Source organism: Panthera pardus, unplaced genomic scaffold, assembly GCF_024362965.1.
Source record: "Panthera pardus isolate Hobbes unplaced genomic scaffold, ASM2436296v1 HiC_scaffold_15, whole genome shotgun sequence".
NCBI lineage: Eukaryota > Metazoa > Chordata > Mammalia > Carnivora > Felidae > Panthera > Panthera pardus.
The window spans coordinates 65,966,347-65,991,919 of record NW_026526710.1 but is presented as its reverse complement, the minus strand read 5'-3'; the positions used below and the strand labels follow the sequence as shown (position 1 = coordinate 65,991,919).

General features: G+C 40.5%; 1 protein-coding gene and 1 pseudogene across 4 annotated transcripts in view; one reads left to right on the top strand and one right to left on the bottom strand.

Moving 5' to 3' along the window:
• The window catches only part of LOC109275579 (40S ribosomal protein S19-like), a 147,112-nt pseudogene extending 136,936 nt beyond the window's left edge, over positions 1-10,176 (top strand).
• The window catches only part of DCC (DCC netrin 1 receptor), a 1,128,596-nt gene extending 1,105,379 nt beyond the window's left edge, over positions 1-23,217 (bottom strand). For 2 of the 4 annotated variants that reach the window (XM_019464024.2, XM_019464026.2), the window contains exon 1: positions 22,364-23,215. In XM_019464024.2, the coding sequence (XP_019319569.1) occupies positions 22,364-22,454 (91 nt within the window). In that variant the 5' untranslated portion in view covers positions 22,455-23,215. Of the gene's footprint in view, positions 1-22,363 lie in introns of all 4 variants that reach the window. The other 2 variants (XM_053902733.1, XM_019464025.2) reach the window with 2 other exon arrangements.
• Positions 23,218-25,573: the final 2,356 nt, after the last annotated feature.

Here is a 25,573-nt window from a genome sequence, read left to right as displayed (position 1 = left end):
AGTTTTACTCTTTGATATTCATCATCTTTACAGGTCAAGTTAGTGGTATGACAGAAGGTGAGATATGATTTCGCCTCCTCCCCAATATTTCTGCAACAAACCCGAGACAAAATTTTGTTAACATGATGTTTCTCACTGATTATACTACAAAACAAGACAAACAAAAAACAAAACAAAACAAAACACAACCAAACAAAATGTCTCAAGACTGCTTGAATTGTAGAGATCTAAGTTCTAACTGAAAACCACATTTCTCAAGCAGTGGATGACCCATCATTCAAGGTTACTGCATTTATAATGCCCCAGATAACATTTGTCATCCATCTAATCCATTTAAATGCTGGACTAGCAATGGTAACTTAGTGAACCAAAGAGGAACAGTGATCTGAATAAGGAGAATATGTTGAAGTTAAAGTTAATGAAGATTTCCTTGTATCATTTCACAACTTATTTCTCATTACCATTTCACCATCTAATAATATTTAGATTTGATGTTTTCAGTTTCATTCTGATTGGCCCCTTGGATGCTACTTGCCAATAAGACAAAGTTAAGGTGCCAAAGAAAAGGGTAATTAATTCCGACACATTAAGAGAAGACATCTCTGATATTTGAATGTCTGTTTGATATTCAAAGAGAAATGTTGTGTACATTTCTTTTGATATTCAAAAATCAAAGAGAAATGAAGACTTAAAGGTACCCTGGTCATGAGAGGAAATAGAGAAAACTAGCAATGCCTTTGTTTTTCTGCCCACAGAGAGGTGATAGAATCTTTGGCTTAATGCACTGTCTTCCTGTGAAGTTATCATAGCAGAAAAAGCTAACCTACATTTATTTCCACCTACATTCCAAGGTAAGAGCATCAATCATTTCTTTGGTGTTTTCTGCACTATTACATCATCATTACTATAATCAAGTACTAACTGGGGGGGCTGAAGCAAAGAAAAAATACTTTTGGTCTTTTTCTTCACACAGCTCATAGTTTCATTGGGGTAAGCCTTCATGTGTATTAGCAAAATGACCAAGCTGTACATGACTAGTAAAAAAAAAAATATATATATATATATATATATATATATATATATATATATATATATATTAGAAAAAGAACCATAATTCTTCAAACCACTGTGGACATGACTGCCTTGAGACTTCAGAGGTATAGGTGAGGAATACATGGAAGGGCCTCATGAAGAGGACAGATGCCCTGAGATACTTATTCTGATCTTGACATTATTTGATGAGCAAAAATGCAGTCCTGTGGAGCACATCTGGAAGTTACATGAAACAGCTGTGGTGACACATTGCTAATTTGTAAGCAACCTCAGCTCTTAGAATATGATAGAGGTTTTAGTAGGAAGCATACTAGAACTAGAATGGTACTTCTCAAACTTTGACTTGCATTCATATCACAAAGAAAACTTGTTAAAATGTAGATCCTAAATGAGCAGATCTGGGCTGAAGCCTGAGTTTCTGCATTTCACATAAGCTCCCATGTGGTGCTAATGCTGCTGGAGCACAGGCCACTGTTTGAGAGGCAAGGTGTTACAAGATAGTTGGCTATTTCTGAGAACCGGAAGCTAACTTACTTCCTTGCATTTGGAACAGAGAAGATAGTACTTGACTGTCTTGGAAGTGAAGATGATTTTCGTCCTGAGCATGTCCTCTCAATGAGAAAGCAGATGTTTGGGTTTCCTGTTTTGCTGTTGCTTTCACATCTATTTGCTTAATGGGTTAAAAACAAAACAGAGCTCAATATTTTAAGGGGATGCAAAGACATATCTCTGCAATTCTCAGTAATTATACGGCAGGTAGAAAAAGAGATACAAATGACTGAGCACAACCGATGACCAATGGCTTACCTTGGAGGGATGGAGTCATGGGGAAGTTTTTTTATCTAACTCATCCATTTCTATAATATTTGGATTTTCACAGTGAGCAGATATATCTTTTTAGCCAGAAATTATAATAAAGATAAGGATATAAATGTACACAACACTTTGAGAAGGCCAGGTGTTCATGGCCGCATGGCTATCAGCTCTATCATCCTAGAAGCATCACCTTATGCTCCTGTGACTTTATGTGAGACATGTTAGGTGGCTGTATATACACTTCAAAATGTGTAAGAAATAGGATATAATCCATCAGTTTTGAACTTTGAAGTTTTAGAGTTAGTTTTCACTGTGCATTTCATAGATGAATCCACTCACCCATATCTAATCATGAGTAAAAACAATGCATTCTTACCAGCAATCCCAAATTGGTACTTTGCTTGCTAGCAGTTGCAAAATAATAAAATGGTTCAGGAACTGAACATTTGTATCCAATTTCACTTTTGGCTTAGTTAAGCAAAATCATCATCCTCAAATAAAGGCTTTCAATGTTTTTCAAACAAGTTTCCTTGCTGACACAGCTCTTTTCATAAAATCATACAATGGTCCCTGATTTTTTAAAAAAAATGATGCACCATCTCTTTAACAGAAAATTGGGTTATTGATTAATTGATCATATGCTGCTCACAAATGCCAACTTAAGCACAAGTAAGGAGATGCTATTGAATGTTCATAACTCAAAGGCTGCAAGACCACGCTACATGGTTGCATTATTACCGTCTCCTATTTTAATGAAGACACAGCACAGCACTCTGTTGGCCTAATTTACACGATATATCAAAACTATGTGAAATTTCCTTACACTACAATGGGAGAGAAATCACAACACATATGTGACTTATAGAGCTTGGCCTCGTTGTTAAGGTAGGGCATTAGCATTCCAAAGCTGTAGCCTGAATGTTAGTCTTTTATAAGGTGGCAGTGAATTTCTTTTCAGAGGAAATTAAAGCGCATGAAGCTGTCTTATAACTTGTTAGTGAAAACTGTGACATTTGAAAACGATTAACAGAAAATTGAGTTTTTATTTAGATACTCAATAATCTAGAAGTGTCTAAATAATAAATGGCTCATAGGAAACATTGCCTATTTGGAAGGAAAGGTGAATATTATAAAATAACAACAATAATAAAATAATAATAGTAACTACTATTTATCTAGGAATTACAGCATGGATTTCAGAACATGTATTTTGAAGCAGGATTTGAACCATAAGTCTGCAATTTACTAGCATGGAGCCATGATGGAAAAATTATCCAACTTCTTGGTGTCTCACTTTTGCCACCTACAAAAGGACATAATGTTAGTTCCTTATGTTTTATTTTGAGGAGTAAGTAACTCAATATGAGAGTCTACAGGAGTTAGGACTGAGACGAGCTGCACGTGACAGAAACCCCATTATGATGGGTTAAAACCAAATAGAGGTTTAATTTACTACATTAACAAGAAGTCCAGAAGAGAACTATCTCAAGATGGTATTGCTGCTCAAGGAAGTCATTATGGACTCACGTTTCTTCTCATCACCTTTAACCTGCTTTTACTATAGCACAGAAAGGTAGGGTGTCTTGTCCTAGCTCTCCCATTTGGAAAGTTCTAGGGTTAGGACCTAAACTCAATCCACCTGATTCAAAATCAGACTCTGAGTTCAAAGACTGGCTCCACAGAGAACTACCAGGATTAATTTTTAAGAAAATACACAGCAAAGTACAGTGGTTTTCAAACTTAAGTGTGCCTAAGAATAATGGAGAAGGCATGCTAAAAATGCTGTTTCCTAGCCCCTCCTGGGCTGCCCCGGGGACTCTGGTTCAGGTGATGTGAGGTGGAGCCTGTACATTCGCATTTTAAGACACATACAAGTAGTGCTGATGCCGCTACACCTTGAGAAACGTACAGAGACATTAAGGGTTATACAAACATCATCACTAACTCTCATAATAACCATACAAGAGTGAAACTGTTTTAAAGAGGAAGAAACAAGTCTAGTGGGATTAAATGCTCTGCCTTGCATTCCATTCTTAAGAAACACAATTATTTTTTAACCTTAAAAAATTTTAGAATCGTTTCAGATTTATAGGAAAATTGTGCAGATAGTATAGAAAGTTCTCACATATTTCATGCTAAGTTTCACCTATTATTAATAAAACATTGATATGGCAGTTATTAAAATTAATGAATCAATACTGACATTTTTTAATTTTTTTTAATGTTTGTTTATCATTGAGAGAGAGAGACAGAGCATAAGCATGGGAGGTGAAGAAAGAGGCGGAGACACAGAATTCGAAGCGGGCTCCAGGCTCTGAGCTGTCGGCACAGAGCATGACGCAGGGCTCGAACCCACGTGAGATCATGACCTGAGCCGAAGTCAGATGCTTAACCGACTGAGCCACCCAGGCCCCCCAATACTGACATATTATTATTAGCTGAACTCCATACTTTATTTAGATGTCTTGAATTTCTACCTAAAGTCATTTTTATGTTCCACAATCCCATACAGAATAGCATATTACATTTCATCATCCCATCTCCTTAGGCTTCTTGCAGCACTGACAGTTTCTCAGACCGTCCTTATTTATTTATTTATTTATTTATTTATTTATTTAATTTATTTTTTTAACGCTTATTTATTTTTGAGACAGAGAGAGACAGAGCATGAACAGGGGAGGGGCAGAGAAAGAGGGAGACACAGAATCTGAAACAGGCCCCAGGCTCTAAGCGGTCAGCACAGAGCCCGACGCGGGGCTCGAACTCACGGACCGTGAGATCATGACCTGAGCCGAAGTCGGATGCTTAACCGACCGAGCCACCCAGGTGCCCCCAGACAGTCCTTATTTAAAAAATAATAATAATGTTTATTTATTTTTGAGACAGTGAGGCAGAGACAGAGTGTGAGCGGGGAAGGGGCAGAGAGAGAGGGAGACACAGAGTCTGACGCAGGCTCCAGAGCCTGATGCAGGGCTTGAACTCATGAACTGTGAGATCATGACCTGAGCTGAAGTTGGATGCTTAAACAACTGAGCCACTCAGGTGCTCCAACTGTCCTTATTTTTTATGTTTGATTGTTTTTAAGAGCAATGGTCAGGTATTTTGTAGAGTGTCTCTCAATTAGAGTTTGTCTGCTATTTTTCTCAAAACTAGACTGGGGTTATGGATTTGGGGGTTGCGGGGGGGGAAGATCAGAGATGAAGTGCCATTCTCATCACATCATACGGGGTACAGGCTACTAACATGATTTATCATTATTGATTATGACCCTGATTATCTGGCTGAGGTAGTGTTTGTCAGGTTTCTCCTCTGTAAAATTTCGGCCCTCCTCCCCCTTATAAACATACTGTACTCTTTGGAAGAAGTCACTGTGCACAGCCCATGCTGAAAAGAGTGGGGGTAATTCTCCACCTCCTAGAGGTTGAATTGTCTATATGAATTATGTGGACTTCTGCATAGATTTGTCTACTCTCTCCCATGTATTCATTCAATCATTTATTTATAGCAGTATGAATTCATGGACGTTCATTTTGTAAAATTAGCTGATTTATTGTGTTGCTCAATTTGCTCCAACATTGGCCAGGGGCACCTGGTTGGCTCAGTCAGTGGAACATGGGACTCTTGATCTTGGGGATATAGGTTCAAGTCCCATGTTGGATTAAAGATTACTTAAAAATAAAATCTTTAAAAAGAAAACTTGTTCCAGCATTGGCTATTGAGAGCTTTCAGTTAGCTCCTGTGTCCCTTTGACCTTCTCTATCATTGTAGGTTTGGCATTTCTTTTAAAGAACTTTCTTATTCTCTGGTACTATTAGATGCCTCAGACTAAACATTTCCAGTCTAAGTCCTAGAATCAGCCATTTCTCCAAGGGACTCTTGTTCCTTTTATTGGAGAATGCTATTAAAAATTAAAGTTTTGGTACTAGATATCTTTTTTTTAAGTACATGCATTTTAGGGAAACAAAAAAGTGGGATGCCTTGCTTTTTTGTTTTTGTTTTGCTCTTGCTTTTGGAAGATGGCAGTTACATACTAGTGAGTAATGGATTCAGTCAGAAAACTTGTTTTTTTCTTACAGAATTGGTAACTTCTGTGTGATATTAAACAAGTAACTGACCACCAATCTTCATAACCCCACTCACAAAACATGGGTTAAGCACGTTGCCTACTTTTTAGAGGTAATGGGAGATGAATTTAGACAATGGATATGAAATCTATTAGAAAATTTAAGTACCGGACTAACATGAAACAGTGTATCAGCATTTATCAATTATTAATTATCATAACCTTACATGACTTAGTATTTTGGTACAAAGAGCAAAAGAAGAACTATTTAATCTGCAAATTCTGAGCTGGGCTACTTGCCCTCTGGCTGTAAGATGTACAGAAAACCTTTTACGGGCTAGCTAACACCCTTCATGTATTAGTAATAAAGGATTTTGGCATCCTGAGCAAAAGCTTCCTATACATCTTAAAGCTGTGCTAAAAAGAAAAAGATGGAAACATTAATTTCTAGCACACGCTTATTCCATCAGTTCAAGGGCCTAAATATGCTTTCTCAGCCACTAGATCTCAGAGTTCAAAATGTGGTGTGTGATAGCATGTGTCCTCTCCTGAGCAACTTGTCCTTCTGAGACCTCCTTAAAATTACTAGGTAAAGCCTTGCAGGCAAAACCTCTTCATTCTAAAATTACATTATTTATGCTGCCAAATATACTCCTCAGGTGATCCTGTTACTTTTCTCTCCTGTTTTTTCCTAGGCTATCACAAATCCATTTGGAAAGAGGCTAGAGAACAAAGGAGCTACTGCTGGTGATGAGAACCAGTGCCTGAGGTGAGGGAGTGGCTGGCTCTTGGAAGTGAAGTGCTCCCCATCCTTCCACTTTTTGCCCAGAGCCTGAACATATAAAGAGCAGTGTCCACAAAGAAATGCCCTTTTTTCCTTTCTAATCAGCTTGTCTACCAGGCTCAGTTGCTTTTCATTCATGAAGTCTAACAGTGTTCCTTTTCCTGTACTCTACCTGTACTCCTCACTCATTTGGTTCTTAATAGTATACTGTCTTGTGATCTGCTCTTTCTTATCTTTTTTTTTCCTATTTAAACTAAGTCTTATTTCCCCAAGCATTCTGTTAACTCTATAACAACAATGGCAGTGTATTATATGCTTTTTACAACTACTGTAGGAGCCACCAAATGTGGTAAACCAAGCATGATCTCAATAAACATCTGCTGATTGAATGCATACACAGAGAAATAACTTAGTGCTCACTATGTGTCAAGAATTGTGCTAATCCTTTTGAGTAATGCATTTTTTAAAACATTAACCCCCACGGTATAGAATTGTTAAATCACTATATTATATACCTGAATCTAATATAAGACTATAAGTTAACTATACTGGAATTAAAATAAAAACTTAATTAAAAATAATAAAAAATAAGTACAATCCAAAAAAAAAACAAAAAACAAAAAACAACCATTAACCCATGCAGCAATGGTTTTCCCAGTTTTAAGGATGAGGACTGAAACATAATGATAGTCAAAAAGTTAAGTCTCGGCAGAGCCAAGATTCAGTCCCATGCACGCATTCTGGGATTTGTAATTTGGGGGCTCAGTTAGCTTCTCTGGAACTCTGTTTGATCATTAGTATAATGTGAGGGTCATCTTAAACAACTGCTGAGGTCCTTTCCTGCTTGACTGATGCACTGAAACACACAAAGTATTGACCTTCTCATTCAGGGGCACTCTCTTACCTCCATCATCTTGTCCTGGCTTCCACTGACTTCTAAAAAAATAGCATTTTAATTCTTTGATTCATCCCAATTCTCAGGAATAAGTCTTCTAGGGAAAACAGAGAGCCTATTTCTGGTAGAATTATGTAGGAAATAATTATTTACCTATTTTATTTTGTATCACGTTCATACATGTGAGTTGAAAAATGCCCTAACTGCTTTAGTAACAGAGCTTAATGAGAGCGAATTTTATAGACTCATTACACCACACCACACATCATACACATCACATCACACCACATATCAGCATTTTAAAATTTGCAAGATTTCTCTGATTTTAGATTTTTTCACAAGAACACTGTAATGTTACCATCAAATTGGTAATAGTGTCATGTAAAGGAAAAAAAGCAAGCAAAAAGGAGAGAGGGAAAGAATATATTTTTCTATAGTTAAAAGGAAAGTACTCTGAAATTTAACATATTCTTAGCTTTGTTTGGCTTGTGCACAAGAATAACTTCAGATTCCATGAAGAATTAACTTGAGAATAACCATTATATGGAAATCAATTCATTAACAGGTATTTATTGAATGATTAATATGACCCAGCACAATGAAGCACGAAGTCTTAGACATTATCTCTCCAACAAATACATCATCCTACTATCTCTAAAACATATCCTGATATTGAAAATAAGCTGTTTCTGACAAGTTGTTTTTGTTTGTTGCTCTGTTTTTGTTTTTTTTCCTCGGCCCAGGTAGCTGGCCAGCCCAGGCCAGGTAGTTGACCAAAAGAAAATCAAACAAACAAAAACAAAAACACACCTTCCGTTTTGGACATCAATTTTGACCTTAGCATAGGGTTAGAAGGTAAGGACTGGATGAGTCAAATATGATGGCCAAGGACACAGTCATTTCTAAACCTCCAAATGGGTACCCATCTTTGGGCTGCTGGAAGAGCTCCCCTTAGTATGTACTGGTGCACCCCCAAATTCTTCCTCCTTCTGGCTGTGTGCTGTCTAAAGCACCACGGCGCTGCTGAAAGCCCTTAAAAACTCCCCCCACTCTCCTCCCCACGTCAGGTACCTAATTTAGGGTGACCCACCATTCCAGTTAACCTGGGCCGGTCTTCTTGTTAATACTAAAAGTCCTGTTTCCAGGGAAACCGCTCGGTTCCAGAAGAACGGGAACAGGTGGCACCCTATAAATGCTGCAACGACCAGGACCAGGGCTGTGATGCACTCTGAGAGTCCTATTTCTTTTCGTACGCCCCACTCTCACTGCCTACAATTTTGTTCTTCCTCTCTTCCTTTAATTCTTAAATCATGATTAAATTATCTCTTCTAAGCTGTAGGGTCAGAATCACACTTTCCCCCACTTGAGAGGCCGTGTCACCCCTCTCTGAATAGAATTTTACTCTAGGGGTGAAAAGAACCAGCAGCCTTACATAACCTTTCACAAAGCCCTCCTCATTTTCTACAGGGACCAGAAAAGGGCCTACAGTTCATGAGCTAAGCAGAAACTTCTCTTACCAGGAGGAACACTAGTGATTTTCATTCAGATTGCTCTAATCTGCACAGCTGAGCCCCCACGTTCTCCTCTTGTACAGTGTGATTCGAGGCAGGCCAGTTAAAGCTCCTCTGTCTGCCAGCAGTGCAGAGCAAGAACTTCAAAACCTCGCACTGAGCTCTCTGTCTGTAAAGCTTTACTCTTCAAAAACCTCAGTTATGCCCTCCTTCCCCTGCCACATAAGCCCAGGCAAATGAGCACTTGGGCTGTTTCACGGCCTGAAGACAGTTCCCAGTCACAAGGCGCGGTTCATCGTGGGGTCACCCCTCACAGTCTTACTTTGAGCACATATGTGTTTTTAGCATCAGACTTGAGAGGCAGAGGAGGTGGGGTGAAGAAGGACCCAAGGCCCCTGTGTCCCTTTCAAGTACCTGCCTTTTTCCCTGAGCCTAAGCATTTTGAAGGAGGAAAGGGGATGGGGGTGGGGGTGGCCATATAGAATGAAAACCAGCAGACCCTTTTAAAATGTACCTTCTTCTTGAGCACTGTTGAGAAAAGAAGGGAAAAGGCAGATGGAAAACCTAAAGAGCATTTTCAAGGGCTTTTCATCTCAAGGAAAATGAAATATGTCACAGCCTTCGAGAAATATATTAGCCACTGAACCACAAAGCAGAGGACTTTGATGTTGGCATCATTTACCATTGCAAGACCAGCTCCTGAAGTCAAAGCTCCCCAAAGAGGCTTCAAAGTAACTAAAACTCACCTAGTCTGGCTGGAGCATTTTCCCCATTGACTAGATTTTTACAAAGAAATAGAGCAAGAGTACTTTCCCCACTGTATTTTCAGTCTCCTAGGGCAGTGTTTCCCAGTCACCAGAGATTCTAATTTACTAGGTCTGGGTGTGGCCTAAGTTTCTGCATTTCTTTCAAAAGCTTCCTGGAGTTGCAAATGCTGCCGTCCACGGATCACACTTTGAAGAGCAAGGCCCGAGGATACTGGTTCTCAAACTTGGCTGCCCTTTGGAACCACCTAAGATTTAATAACTTCTTATATGTTAGGCCTCATCTCTAAGAGTCTAAGTTAATTGGTAAGACCTAGGGCTGGGCATTGATATGCAGCCAAGTTGACAGCCTCTCCTCCAGAAAGAAGACCTTTGGGACAAATTATACCTAGCGCTACACATTAACCAAGCAAGCACTAACTTCCAAAAGTTCATGCTGAGTGGATGCCAGAATCAATGAGTCTGCAGGAAATGGATGTGGTTACTCAGAGAGAGCCAATGGAGGAGGTTAATTTGGATGAGGAATCCACACACGGTGTTACATGGCACCAGATTTGAGCAGTACTGTGCTGTGTCACGTCTAACTCAGCTGAACTTGTTAGCCTCTAACTGCAGCAAAGGCATGGACCACGGCCTGCTAAACCCTGGCCCACTAAACAAAGCATGGGCTGGATTTCAAAACTGCTGTTGAGAGTCTATCATATTTTATTTCTACGTCTTTGAAATCTTCAACTACAACAATAAAACTGAGGTGGGTTTTAGGGTGGCCTGCCCATGTCTGTGAAATTTTCTATTTATAAAGACAATCCCAGCATAAACCTAGCTCATATTAAGATAACACTTAAAGTAGCATTTACAGAACACCTATTGTTGGGATTACACTAGTTATTTTGTGTCTAACTGTTGAAGTGATTTATGCCCAACTTAAAGTTGGAAAAGAGAGGTTGCCTTTGTCTCCATTTCACAGATAGGGAGATCAAGGTCAAGTCCACTCACCAGCATGCTTTTCTCCCTATGTTGCACTACCTCTCATCATGACCAAAGACCACACACAGGGCTGTGCAGTGACTCGTTTGCAACTTGCGGCAGTAGAGGAAATGTTGCAAGCTCAGTCACATCTATATGAGCTGTAACTTAAAGCCAAGAGAACACTCAGGGCGCGTGGGTGGCTCAGTCAGTTAAGCGTCTAACTTCGGCTCAGATCATGATCTCACAGTCTGTGAGTCTGAGCCCCACATCAGGCCCTGTGCAGGCAGCTCGCAGCCTGTTTCAGATTCTGTGTCTCCCTCTCTCTCTGCTCTTCCCTGCTTGCACTCTCTCTCTCTCAAAAATAAATAAACGTTTAAAAAAAAGCCAAGAGAACACACATCCATGTTTTTAAGAAATAATATTGGAGAGAAAATGTATACGAAAGGAGCATAGTGAGAAAATAATCTGAAAAAAAAAAATCTTAGGTTCAGTTCTTTTTAATTCACCAAGAGTGATGAAGCACACAACTGAAAGGAGGCCATAGTGAAAGAAGTTTCCTCATGCTGTTCTTACCTGCACAGAACAGGTAAAGTTCTGTTTCCCTCTGCAGAGTCATAGCTTTCCAAGTGAAAGTAGCCTGTTACACATGCTTATCGATAATCACCTGCATTTGCTAGTCTTTTATACTTTTCTAAATACCTTTCCTTTATTGCATTAGTTATGTCCACACAACCCCATAAGGTATTTCTAGACACATAGGATAGGTTCATAAACTCTTATTTGATCATAAGAAAATCAGGGCAAAGATTGCCTAAGTAATTTGCTTATTTTTTTTAATGTTTATTTATTCTGAGGGAGAGAGAGACAGAGTACAAGGAGGAGAGGGGCAGAGAGCAAGGGAGACGCAGAATCTGAAGCAGGCTCCAGGCTCTGAGCTGTCAGCACACAGCCTGACGCAGGGCTCGAACTCACAAACTGCGAGATCGTGACCTGAGCCAAAGTGGGAGGCTTAACTGACTAAGCCATTCAGGCACCCCTACTTACGTTTTTAAATGTTTATGCTGAGATTAGAAAAAGGTCTTTGTCGTGAACTCATTTCAATCCATTCAACCAGTATATTGAGTATGAGAGAGGGGATCCAAAAGTGTTGTCCAGCCTCGGCTATGCCATTAAAATGCTTAGTTCTCCTGGCCCTGGATAGACTGATCTTCCTTGAATTCACTATGCTTCCTCCCACCAAAGGGTCTTTGCACTCACTTTTCTTACCTACCATTCTCTTCCCTGCCCTTCTCAAACATCCCCTCTTTAAGCTAACTCATTCTTCAGATGTCAACTACAACTTTCTCAGGGAAGGCTTCTTTGATATACAGTCTGAGTCACTCACCTACAAAACTTTTTTGTTTTTGCTTTTCCAAAGTCTTATCTCATTTGCAACTGTGGATTATTATATTTATTTGGTTAGCATTTCCATTCAGTAGGCTCAAAACTCCATCACCGCCTTAGCACAGTGCCAGGCATAGACTCAATAAATAAAGGAGGAGAAGGTCATGGAAGCCTGGGGATGTATTTATAGCAATAGGCTGTCTGATCTACCAAGAATACCTCTGATATCTTCATTCTTAGCATACCTATAGCTTGGTTTAAATGTGAGTGGCAACTTTTTACCCTCCCTCCTTTTTATTTTTGTTTTCTTTTGTTTTGGCCAACCTAAAAATACAAAGAGGAATCAATTGGCTCTGTCAGCCCATCTGGCGAATATAAATATATTAATGCTATAATGCATAAACAAGGTAGTTAATATTTTTCAGAGTCTGCCCCATTTTGCTTGTGCTTCTTTTTTTAATGAGTACATCATTCTGCCTTGTATAGTATTTAGCTACGTCTGTGCCTGTCATACCCATTTGATGATAAACCCGTGAGGGCAGAAACACATTTAAGACTTTCTGTTAATTCTCTGTAAGCTATAGAAAATGCTTAGTAACTATTATCTTGAATCAACTTCTTTTATTTTTAAAGTTAATTTATTATTTTGAGAGAGAGGGGCAGAGGCAGAGTGAGAGGAAAGAGAGAATCCCAAGCAGGCTCTGCACTGTCAGCACAGAGCCCAGTTCACGACTCAAACACATGAACTGGGACTTATGACCTGAGCCGAAATCAAGAGAGATACTTAACCAGCTGTTTCACCCAGATGCCCCTTGAATCAACTTCTTGATCTTATTTGATCCTTATGATACCTCAATGATTTTGTTAGGCACCGATAGTCCTATCTGACAAATGAGAACACAAATTTGAAGGGAGACAAATGTGTGTTCACAGAATGGTTATATAATAGGTAAAATACTATGCTAAATCTGTACTTTCTAATATATGACTCAGGACAGCCTACTTAGAACAGAACATTAAATTGGGGGGCCCTTGATTACCAGGAAGATATAAACAAACTAGAGGGAGTTCAGGTAAGAAAAATAAACATGATCAAGCTTCTGAAGGGGTAGGAAGAAAGATTAAATAAACAAAGTATTTAATAGTCTTGCTAAATAAAGACTAAGAAGGGAACCCAAGAATTACTTGAGGCTAGAACTACCTAACAGGCTTCCCCATGGAAGAGGCAGAGTATCACTGACAAGGAGAAACAGGGACCAGGGAGCTGAGTGACAGGAGCAATGGGAAGCATATTGAGAACAGGATTATCTAGGATGGAGTCCAAAATAAATTTTTAACATTAAGAATTTATATGCTGCTGAAAAGTTTCCCAAGGGAAACAGGGAGATCATCCCTGGAGATGTCTCAAACCAGAGAGAAAAAATAACTAGAAATTGTCCTGCAGGGAACAACCTCGCCCAGACATTAGACATGAAAGGGAAAGCTTTGCAGATTTTCTAATTTATATTCTTCTGGGATCCCATGAGGCTGAGAAAAGATATGGCAACAATGGATTGGGAACTCTGGGTCCAGAGGGTCTGCTCAGATGTCTCAGCCTTCGTGCACATCTCTAATGAGTCAACACAGAGGAAACACACCAGCAAAGCCACTGCTAGCATATCTATTGCCTCATTTCATCCAGAGCCCTTCATTAGCTGCCCCATGGGAACAGATGAAACAATTATGAACCCAAACAAAACTCGGGAGGTACAAGAGCATGGATGTTGTTTGAAAGCCACAGTCACATATGTAACAATCATCCTGGGTCTACGTATTTTACCCTACTAGAAACACACCCAAATTCAAATGGTCAGACCAAGGATTTTAACTTGGACTTCATATCTGTTCTTGTAACTATGCAATTCAGTTGTGTTTAGGTTTCATGATATTCAGGGAATTGGTCATCAAATTAAGCCTGGCACCCCGGCATCCTGCTTCCTTGTAAGTGATATGTTACAAAGACATAACAAACAGAATAAAGCAGGATACTGACAAGGCAAGAGCTGCTCTAGATAACCAATAATTCTACAGTGGCTAAGGATTTGTTTTTCATTTGGAAGGTGTTTAAGGAAAGTCTGTGCTAAAATAAGCATGACACAGTATCAGGCCACAACATGATACTACTAAAAGTCAGACTACTGATAACATCTATCTATGCCTAAATGCAAACGGTTGCTTAGTAGGAAAAGCAGAATAACTACCGATAATATTGATACCTCCAAAGTAAATGGTTGTTCAGTTCTGGAGAAACAGAATCATAGAATTATCTTGCTGAGACTATAAATGGCCACTAAATTTATGGGGGGGGGGGGGGAGGGAATGCTCATCTTATTATTAATCAGGGAAATGCAAATTAAAGCCACATTGAGATTCTAATTCACATCCACCAGATGAGGGCAAATTAAAGACATGACAATACTAAATACTGGTGGAGACATGGAGCAAAGGGGATTTTCCTATGCTCCTTGTGGGAGTTTCAATAGATGAAACTCGTCACTGCCTCCAAAAAGTAAAGATGGCCTTTCTATGACTTAGGTGTCCTTTGTATGTCCCTCCTCCTATATATGCACCCTAGACATGATAGCAAATTTGTTCTTGAGGACACATAGAAGAAGGCTCATAACAGCATTACCGGCAATAATAAAATACTTCTCAAAAGTCCATCGATGGTAAATTAAATAAGGTATGATTAATATTGTGGAATATTATAAGGCAAAGAAAGTGACTGAAATACCACATTATGCACCCTCATATGAGTCTCAAATACTTAATGTTTATCAAAAATGCAAATCAGAGAATACACACGTTACATTTACTTCATAATAGTTAAGTACAAGCAAAACAAAATAACATGGTAAAGATGCATGCATATGCAGCAAATACATAAAGAAGGCAAGAAACTAACATAAAATTAAGAAAATTGCTGGTGGGTACATGGGTTATTTCATTATAATTACTGTTATCACGATCATCAGCATATTATTAATTATAGCAAGCACTGTTTGTATAGTGTAGTTCATAATAAACCCCATAACGTTGAAACTAGTAACATAACTAAAAGTTATGAAGTCTACACTCTCATTTAACAGGGAAAAACATGTTGTATAAAGAAAATTGGTAACCAAAGTAATATCGGATTTCAGAAATGTTACAAACCCATTAGTTAAAACAATTAGCTCTTTTTTCCTCTAGTGAGGGACTCAGATCCTGATTTAGAGTCTCTTTTACTTTAGACACAACTGCAACAAAACTCAGTCCCCTATGTCTTAGCCAATCAAAAGTAGAAAAGAAAAGGACTATTTTGAAGAAATCTTATAACAGGAAGAAGTTCCACCTAGACACAAACAAATGGATAAAATGCATTTTATAAATCAGGAATAAAACTATGAAGAAAACAAAGGCAGCAGCCCATGGCTACTTCACAGAAAAATAAACAGCCCTCTATGATGTAATATCTTCAGAAATCACTGCTATAATATCAGATGATATAATAACTGAGTCACAGTGATGCCTTGGATCCATTAAAGAAAGATTAAATTCTGTCCTACATTCCTAAAAGACAGCTAAGTGAGTAAAGAGTTGTTAAAGACTATGGAAAAGTAAGTAAATCCAAAAATGTTGGCATTTAACAAGAAACTTCTGCTACTAAGAAAACTGACTTGATTAAATAATATTTATGTTAATTGTTTAACTCCTTAGTTCTCTTATAAAAATTTAAAAGCATATTTAAGAATATTTTAGATATTAGAATAATGTTGGTACTATTAGCCCTGTTAGGTCAAAATGCACTAATGAGTTGGTATTTTCATTAGACCGCATCATAAAGATTAATTCAGTGGAACATTTCTGTCCTAGATACTCTCAAGAGGAGCCTTGTAGCAAGAACCAATCTTTAAAGGAGGAGCAAAGGACAAGGGCAAAATGCCCAAATTGCAACACGTACTCTTGTTAAGTCCCATCAGTCACAAGTGATATGAAGAGGCTTCCTCCCTGGAAACTGCTAGATGACTGAGCAAGTAAGAAGTCACAGAATGTGGATGTGTAAAATTAAGCTAAAGTACATCATGAAAATAAGAAGTAAGTTATAGGCACTGGGCTCATGGAATTTAGCAGAGAAGAGAAACTTTCCCACTCAAGTCAGGTCATAATAATAGACCTTAAAAATATGATCAATAAATACGGAATGATTTGTGTGTTTTCTGGTTGAACTTTCCCCCCAAGAAATGAAATCTGTGAATAATATGGATGTTTGGAGCTATTTATAAAAAGCAACATGTACTAGCCTTACCATTGGCAAATTACCATCAATAGTGAAAAAGAAGGAATACTTAATTGTACACATTACTATATATTTCTAAATCTTATCACCAGTGTTCAGGCATTTTTAAACCACTAAGGAAAACATATTTGCTAAACAGTTGAGTGAAAGGGGCCTGGTTTGTTAACCTTAGGCTAAAATTTGTCAAAGAACTTTAAAGCACTATTGTAATTTTGATCATCAATCAGCCAACCTATATTTCTGCTGTTAGTATGGTGTTAAACCAGAGAAATAGAAGATAAGGAATCAGAACTCCACTGTGGGAGGAAGCAAAAGTGTGGTTATAAATTGTGCTGTAATTTACCTGAGTGCTGCAATTATAAAGGTGTATAATAATTTACACTTTATTTTTTGCTATTACCCACTTGGCATATGTAACATGTAATTTTATCTTGCACTTTTTTTTTAATTGGTCTACAGGGAAAATAGTCTGGATTGTTCATCCTGTCTTATTGACACGCTTAACACGTGCTTTACTTAAGGTCTTGGTTTGAAGAAAAAGATCTTAAATGCTTTGGGGCAGTGGCATGCTACGGCTATTATAATACCATTAAGAAATGCTTTGACCTCAGATAAGTAGTAACTTTAAAGAAAATGAAATTTACATTATTCCAACCTGGTAACAGTCTCCTGAAAACACAGCATGCCCCGGTTGGCACAACCTACTGTTTTCTAGTATGCACTCCTATATCTTCTTAATGTTGATGAGCTCTAGAACTCCAATAATACTGGCTGAGAGGCTACTAGTCAGAGTCTCCTACGGTAAGAGCACTACTTAGCTGTCTTCAGAGTACAGCTTAACTCTCCACTAAAAGAAACACTCGTGAAAATTTAAAAATTCGTTTTGAAGGCAATCCTCATGACCTTGCAAAGTATAATACAGCATGTTAAGCACCGTGCCTGTGGATCTGGGGCCTGGATTCATGGTAACAAAGGTTCTCCTGAGTTGAAGCAAGAGAGGCAGTATTGATGCCTTACAGTTGCAAGAGGAGAACTACAATTCTTACAGACAGGCTGGAGAGAAGCAAGGGGCCCACTAGCAGGCAGCATGGAGAGCAAGTGGCCAGGCAGTACATTCATATTTAATTCAGTGTGTTTCAATCAAGAGCTAGTGAGATCCCAGGCTATGACTCATTAAGGCATAACTGTTGTGACAATTCATGAAACTCTTAATCCTCCTCTGGAGCATCATAATGAAAAAACAGGGAGAATAAAAGAGAAGATTCCACGTTTACATTTCATGAATTGTAAAGGCATATAGTATTTATCAATCTACATTAGGGATTACAGTATGTTTCCAGAACCAAGTGACTTCTTATCTTTAGTTAATTAGTCAAATAATTCTCACTGAGCTTATGCCATTATTCTTTTTATATAGGCAAACTAAGATTTCCTGAAATTTACATATATAGCTCATCTAAGAGATTATCATATGAGGTAGATTAATCCTCAAAAATGTACGATTTGAGCTAGTAGCTGTGAAACAAACACCACAACAAAGCAATGTGTTCCTAACTTGATACAAGTTCCTGAGAGTGATACAGGCCATATATACCAAAAGCGGGAAGATCTATATAACCAGGTAAGAAGAGCTCACTCACTAGGGAAATCACAGTGGTTTCCAGAAGTGTCTTTATGTAATTAGCGCTATTTTAATTCAGCCTAACGTCACACATCTAAAAAGGAGGCATATGGAAGTTAGAAATCCCCTTCTCTTTGTGTATGTATGATTGTGTTTTACTTTAAGAAAATGCCAGAAACTACTACACTCTTTTCTAACAGAGTTACCCTGGCCGGTAGAAGCATGAGGAGAAAGTCTGACATGCAAAGTTTACGGTGGCAAATTTTCCAAAGCATATTTGCTTTAAAATATAATCTCGGGACCCAGTCTGCCTTGGAAAGAAATAGGCTGTTCAGAAACGTCAGCACTGCCTGTAAACATGTGGCACCACCGAAAGATAAGAAGTGTTTTGGTTGAGACCTCAGGGTTTAAATCAGGGCTTGTTTCCAAAGGAGGGAGATGGTACCAGATGACCCTGGTGTGCGCAGTGGAAACCATTCTAGGAGCAAATCACATGCATTTGGAAATCTTAGATTATTGGATGCATGAAAGCAGAAACGCAAGCCAGAGAGGAAAAAAATCCTTCTCATAAAAGATGCTTTGGAGAATAGAGTGCTGGGATTCCCCTGAAATATGCAGTGTCATTCATTCCCACTCCAGAAATTAAAAATACCCCCTTCCACCCAAAAGTTACCTCCCCAAATCTCTTGTCCAAGTGTCCCATTTCTGAGAAAACCATACTATAGCCTGCAAATACTCTGTACTCCCCAAGAAACTTTCAGCAGGGCTTCATTCAGGAATTTAGATAGGATTAAGGCTCTTCCTCTTCAATGAAAACAATAAGGAAGTTTGCTGAGAGGTTAACTTGCCAAAGAATAAATGTAAGTCATACACACTGAGAAGTTATAAATCTCTCCTCAGAAAAAAAATGCCTATCAGCAGCTCAAGCCAGCCCAGCTTTTAAGAGCATTAAAGCAAATGCACTAAGCCTAATATATTCACATATAACACATGTGGTGGCTGTTTCACATGCTTCATAACTCAGAGGGTAACGGCTGCTGTGTGGAAAATGGAAGCTGTGACAGGTTGCTGGCGATTTATACCGCCACACTCACAGAAGAGTGGACACCCAGGCCATCCAGGCACCCTCAGGTGCTGTCATGCTTCACTCAACAGCAAACCTAGATGGGGCATCTGATCTGCTATGGTTGGGGGATTAGAAGGGTTGATACTGGAGGCAGCAAAGCCTCATTTCATCATGTCCAAACTATATAGACTCTCATAAATTGTTTTCAATGGAATGTAACACAAACATAAATATGAAAAATTAATTAACATGTATATATGCTATTGCATTCATTAACATCGAACATCTAAAGTTTTCATCTCATCTGAGGTCCCAAGACTCTACTTAGTACCTCTGCTTGTGGCTCAAGTCAAATATATAAGGAGGTGGCATCTTACAAAAGCCACGTGAAAAGCCACCACCCTCCTCCAGCACCTCGTCCCCATCCTATGCCAATACTGTTCAGAGATGCCCTTTGTTATGTCACAGTGATTTCATAAAATCTACAGCAGTTTTGGACTCTATCTAGGAAGTGGGAAAATATCCAGGGCTATTGTGCTAGTCTCCATAATCCTTTGTTACTAATCAACAAAGTCTTTGAAACATCCTGCTGAATGAGAATTTCACTTATCAGTAAACTAGACATTTGGCCTTAGTAAGGGCACCTCCTACTGGTCCTTTCATGGAGTGAACTGTGCTTTCTTCAGCATTAATTCCCTTCTATGTTCCTGAAGAGGGGAAACTGCTACTAAGAGAAAGAGGAGAAACAGACTAACGAGCAAAGACCAGAGTGATGTGAATTAGCAATATCCCAAAACTGCACCATCTACTTTCCTGAGGCATGAGCAAAATGCATCACAATTCATTTGTACACAACAGCAACAATTTAGAAGTACAGACTAGCTTAAAGATTTAGACCCGCAAGCCTATCCACAGGCATATCCCTTTGTATATGTATATTTTTGTCTGCCTTTGCAAGCATACACTTGTCTGTTGAAGTGAGGTTGAAATTAAAATAAAGCAGTAATACTGTACAGCCCCAACTCTCTATATAAGAAACTTCAATAAATGGGAAGGGAATATTTAACTAATTTAAATCTTCGTAAAACACATACAAATCTCTATTCATTTATCCCCACCCTTGCCAAAGCCACTTGGGTAATGGCTTTACAATATTTTAGTGTAACTGACAAAACGTCATTGTCCATTTTTGCACACCTTTGTCTAATGCAATGTTTTCAGCCAAGGCATTTCAGGCCCAGCCTGGCAGACTTTCCATCTAGGAAGGATGACCCCTCTAAACTTCCCCTCTCCTTCTGTGGGGGCGTCCCAAACTGCCTGCGAGAGCGCAACTCTTGTCTTCTGTGCACAAGGGTCCTCCTGCAGCAGCCTCTAGCGTCTAGTGAGGAGGGAATTTTAAAAAGACACCTATTCATTACAGCGAGATGCCCCCCGCCCACCTTCAGAGGGAGTAATTGCTGAGGACAAAGCTCTGGGAGCTGGGAGAGAGGAGCTAGGGAGGAGGGGACCGGCCTAGAGGGAGGAAGGGAGGGAGCGCGCGGGCTGCCTGTCGGCAGATGCGGCTGTGAGCGTGTGCGCGCGCGCGCGCGTACACACACACACACACACACACACACACTCACCCCTGCGTGTACACACACACACACTCACCCCTCGCGCTTGCTCACTCTGTCTGGCCAACCCCCTCCCCGCAGCCCCCACCCCCACACACATACACGCACACACACGCGCACACACACACTCCTCACTCTCGCTCGGCTCCTTCTGTCAGGCCAAACGAAGGTGAGGAGTCCGGTTGGTGAGGTTGCGCAGATTCCTGCTTGAGTGTGGCAGAGCCAGGATTTGGGGAGCGTTCAGCTGGCCCCGTGCTTGACTGAATCCCTAGCCGACGGGAGAGGCGCATTCACCACTGGGTTCGCAACCCTGGGCCTGGCAGCGCTTAGCAGAACAAGAAAGCTGGAGCTGCAGGCTCCCGGGAGGCAGGGGGCTTTGCTGTGATTTACATTACATTCCGGGTTAATTTCCAAGGCGTGGGTTGAGGGCTCTTACTGGACGCCTGGCCCCAGCCTGAGGCTCCTTTCCTTTTTGATAAAGAAAAGGGAAAAGATAGTTTCCAAAGGGATTTGAATGCTCACCGGCTGCTCTCCCCTCCTTCTCTGCCGAGTCCATCTCCTGTACCCCAGTGCCTATCTACACTTGTGGTGAGGCCCGACAAAAAGAATGGACATCATAATGAGTCATTTTGCTCTTTTTTTTTTCTGGCCATGGAAGCCCCCAGCTCCCTTTTAGGAGACTGCAGCAGCCCTGAGCATCCCTCTCTGCTAGAACCCAATCCAATCCCCAAACAGTTTTGACATTTTTAATTAGAAACTCTGCTTGCCAAATGTCAGGGCCAGGGGGCTGGTTCCCCAGAATATCAATTATTTGGAGTTTGGAAGTATCCTGGAGATATATGGAGACTTAGCTTGCTAACTGCATTCACCGTTAAAATAAAATACAATAAAATAAAACATGCCTCCCGCCTCCTGGCAACTCCGTTCCTCTTTGGGCACCACCGTCCTTTCCTCCAAAGTGCCCAAACACGTTAGCTGTCCCCTTCTCAGTTCTTAATCACCAGGGCTGAAAATCCAAACCTGAGTCACATAGAAGCACATTCTCAGCCCCACCATCTACATTCCACACTGACTTCCTCACAGCACCCCCCAGGACCTCCCCTACTTGGTCCTGTTGCCCCAATTCTCCTTCTTGGTAGGTTTCCAAGGCTTTAAGGATCCAACCCAATTCCTTTCAACGACATCCCCATCGCCTGCCTCCTCCCTGCCCCAGCCAGTCAGCTCTCCAAAACAACTCAAGTATTTGCAAAACGAAAGATGCAAGAAGCACCAGATTTAAAAGAGCAAAGGGGCACCCCTCTCCCCAATCGCCAACATCCTCCGCTCCCCCCCCCGGGGGGGGGGGGAGTCTTCCAGTCTTTTATCATCTGTGAGGAAATGGGGAGGAAAGCGAGCACAGATCATCTTGCTCTTTCTTCCACTACCCCAATTCTAATACTCCCCAGATGAAATAAGGAAAGGGGGGCATGGGGGGCAGTGGAGGAGAATAAAGGAAAGAACCTCTTACCGGTGACTTGAAGATGTGCGCTGAGCAGGGAAGCTCCGAAGAGTACAAAAGCCAGCTTGGGTACCCAAACACATCCAAGACTATTCTCCATATTTCAGCCAACACCTTCGGGGCCGGAGGTCCTGGGCAGTGGCGGCACTCACACACATGCACTCACACACGCATGCACACATGCACACACACGCGCCGAGCCCCTTCGGCTTCCTCCTCCTCCTCCTCCTCCTCCTCGTCCTCTTCCTCCACCTCTTTCTCCACCTCCCCTGTGCCTCTTCTGCCTCTTTGCTCGTCCACTGACAGAATCAGCAGCAAAAGGAGGCAGCGAAAAGTTCCATTCGGTCCAAGAGATGCCAAGCTCTGGTAAAACCTTAGAAAACTAACTCAATGAGACAGAGGGAGGAAGAAGAGGGAAAACCGCTCTCCACGGGGTTCTTGAGTCATCAATAAAGAGAATATCCAGAAGGGACCAAGAGGAGATAGAAAGCAATCCTGTGGCGGGGCTGTGCATTAAAAGGTCGAGGCTGGTTCCCTGTCCAAGGCTGGATAAAGTTGAAAAAGCAAAATCCGCAGGAGATCTGGGGATGCTGTTTGTTTTTCCTCCAAGAGCCGAGGGGACCCGGGGAGGAGAGGCAGGGGTCTGCGGGTGGAGCGCTCTCACTTGTTACTGGGGTGTCCGCCAGCGGTGTGTGAGGTGGGAGTTGGAGCCGTACTATCCATTGATCCAGAGAAGTGGAGGGCTGGAAGGGAAAATGTGGAGACTGGAGGGAAACGCACTGGATCAGGCAAAGACTCCACGGGAAGGGGGTGGGGGCAGAGAGATGACGGTGAAGGGAAAAAAGAGCGGTCGGAGGAGGCTTCCAGCAGCTGCCTTTGCCTGGTCTACATATCAATGAGCAGGGATGCCCTCTGTGGGCAAAGCGTGGGAAGTCACTTTTGTCAATGGAGCCTGCGAATATTCTGAGTGTCTGGGGTTTTTCAGCTATCCCTTTTGACACTCAACCTTTGGGAAATGATTGTTATTTGACTGTAAAACCAAGACAGGTGTTTAAACTGGGTCAGAGGGCCAGGGCATTTCCTTTTCTGCTTTCAGCATTATTTAAAATAGAAATTTTCATCTGGAAAGAATCGCCTAATCCAACTCCCTTCTAGGACAGATGGGAAACCTATGTCCAGAAACACACAGGACAAATGCAGACCACTATTTCCTGACACAGCAGCTTAGGGTCCTCTTCGTAAGACATCTTATTTAGTCTGTGTTCTCTTCTCCGGACATGATTTGATTCAGTGCTTCACTCAACAATTCTTAAGGCATTGCTATGTTCCCGGTGCCCTATTAGCTCCCACGAAATATAGATATGATGTTTAATAAGACCCAGTCTCTATCCTTTAAGGGGTTTGTGATCTGTTGGAAGAGAGGCACAAATGGATACTTTTAAAAATTGTGATAAATATGATGGTCCATCTAATGAGGAGATGCTCTGTTAGGGAGAGAGAACAGTGAAGCCCTTTCAGAAAATCGTTTTAAACGGACTTTCTTTGCATATCTTATCTCCATTGCAGGAACTCAAGCTCCTTTGAGAGGAGAGTTTGTTTGTCATTCATCTTTGGGCTCCTCATGGACCTCGTGTAGGACTTATAATACTACACACGCTAATATGTTTTTGCTGAATAAGGGAACTTACAAATGAATGAACTTGGCCAGGAAGGATGATGAATAGAAATGCCACTCTGGTAAAAGTTCTTCTAAGGGGGTGTCCAGATGCAGGTTATCTCCACCCTTCACTCTGTTATACTATTTCTTCTTTCTCTCTCTCTTCCCTACACTCTCCAACTCATGAGTTTGAGAAGAAAAAAAATATGAGTATCTATTTTAAAAGAAGTGCGGGAGGGCAGACTTGAAAATTACAGGATAAAATCATTACCAGGAAAAGTCCCGTGATACTAGAACTGGACCATAGTATTTATTGACCATTAGCCATATCTGCCCCTTCCTGCCTGGGAAAAGTTAAAATAAGTAATTGTGATCTCCAAATTGAAACCTTCTGAGATAGTGAGGATTTTTAGAATGGAATGGAATTCCCTGTGAATCCCAAGTTTTCTCAAAACACTCAAAGCTTCCTTTATCAGGGGATGAGGTCTGTATAGGTGCATGCTCAGGGTTTAGAGCAAGAATCCTTAACTGGGTCCATGGATCTCTCTGGGGAGTCCCTGCTGACAAAATTCAGGGAGCTCAAGAATATCCTGAAATTTTATGAAAAATGATGGATTTCTGTCCACATGCTTTTTTTTCCTGAGGAGGTAATCTTTAGCTTTCATTACATGCACAAAATGAACTCAAGCATGCCCCCTGCTAAAATGACAGAAAGATCCACTGGATTAGGAAGTATGGCATTAGGAGAGTCTTGCAATCTCTTCCTGAGATAGTCATTAAGTTCTCTGTTCTCCTCATCAGTAAAAGTATATACGCAAAGAGTAGGCGTGTAGGAAAGAAAAATAATCATTACTGTTCAAATCCATTTAAATGGACACCACTCAGTCTAATACAGTATGACTAATGATTAACTTGCTCTTAGCTACAGTCCTTGACTCTGGTACCCTGAGTAGCCAAAGCCATCTGGCCACTAGCCAATAAGCTTCTCTTCCTCTTAAATACTCATTTGGTTCCACAACTAGCTTCTGACAGTTACTTATACTCAGGTTCCCAGTATGCCCTCCTTCTCCTTAAAAAGATGACTCCAGCTTGATTTCAGGATCTCCTCTCAGAAACACTTCAATATTCTCTGATTCATAGCACAGTGACTTATACCTGGGAGACATAACACTTTCTCATTGCTCCTCTTAGAAGTGCCAGGCCCATTTCCCACTTAGCTTCCTTATCAGGAAGAAAGGAACCCAGAAGATCAGTCAGGAAGAGGAAAGAAATGGGAGCCACAGGAAATAGTTTAGTATAATTAATGCTTTCCACATAGTCTATACGACATTTGGTGCTTTGCGTTCCTCTTCTGGGGTTTAATCTTGTAATAAAACATACGGGAAACCAGACACACTTCTCAGTTCTGAAGGCAAATTAATCAATATTAGCATTTCTTCAAACCACCTGGACCCTAAGTTATGTGTGTGTGTGTGTGTGTGTGTTTGGGAAACAGAGCATTAGGAACATTGGTTTTCTGAGATTATCCCAGGAGGATGAGTCAAATTCAGGATATTTAATTC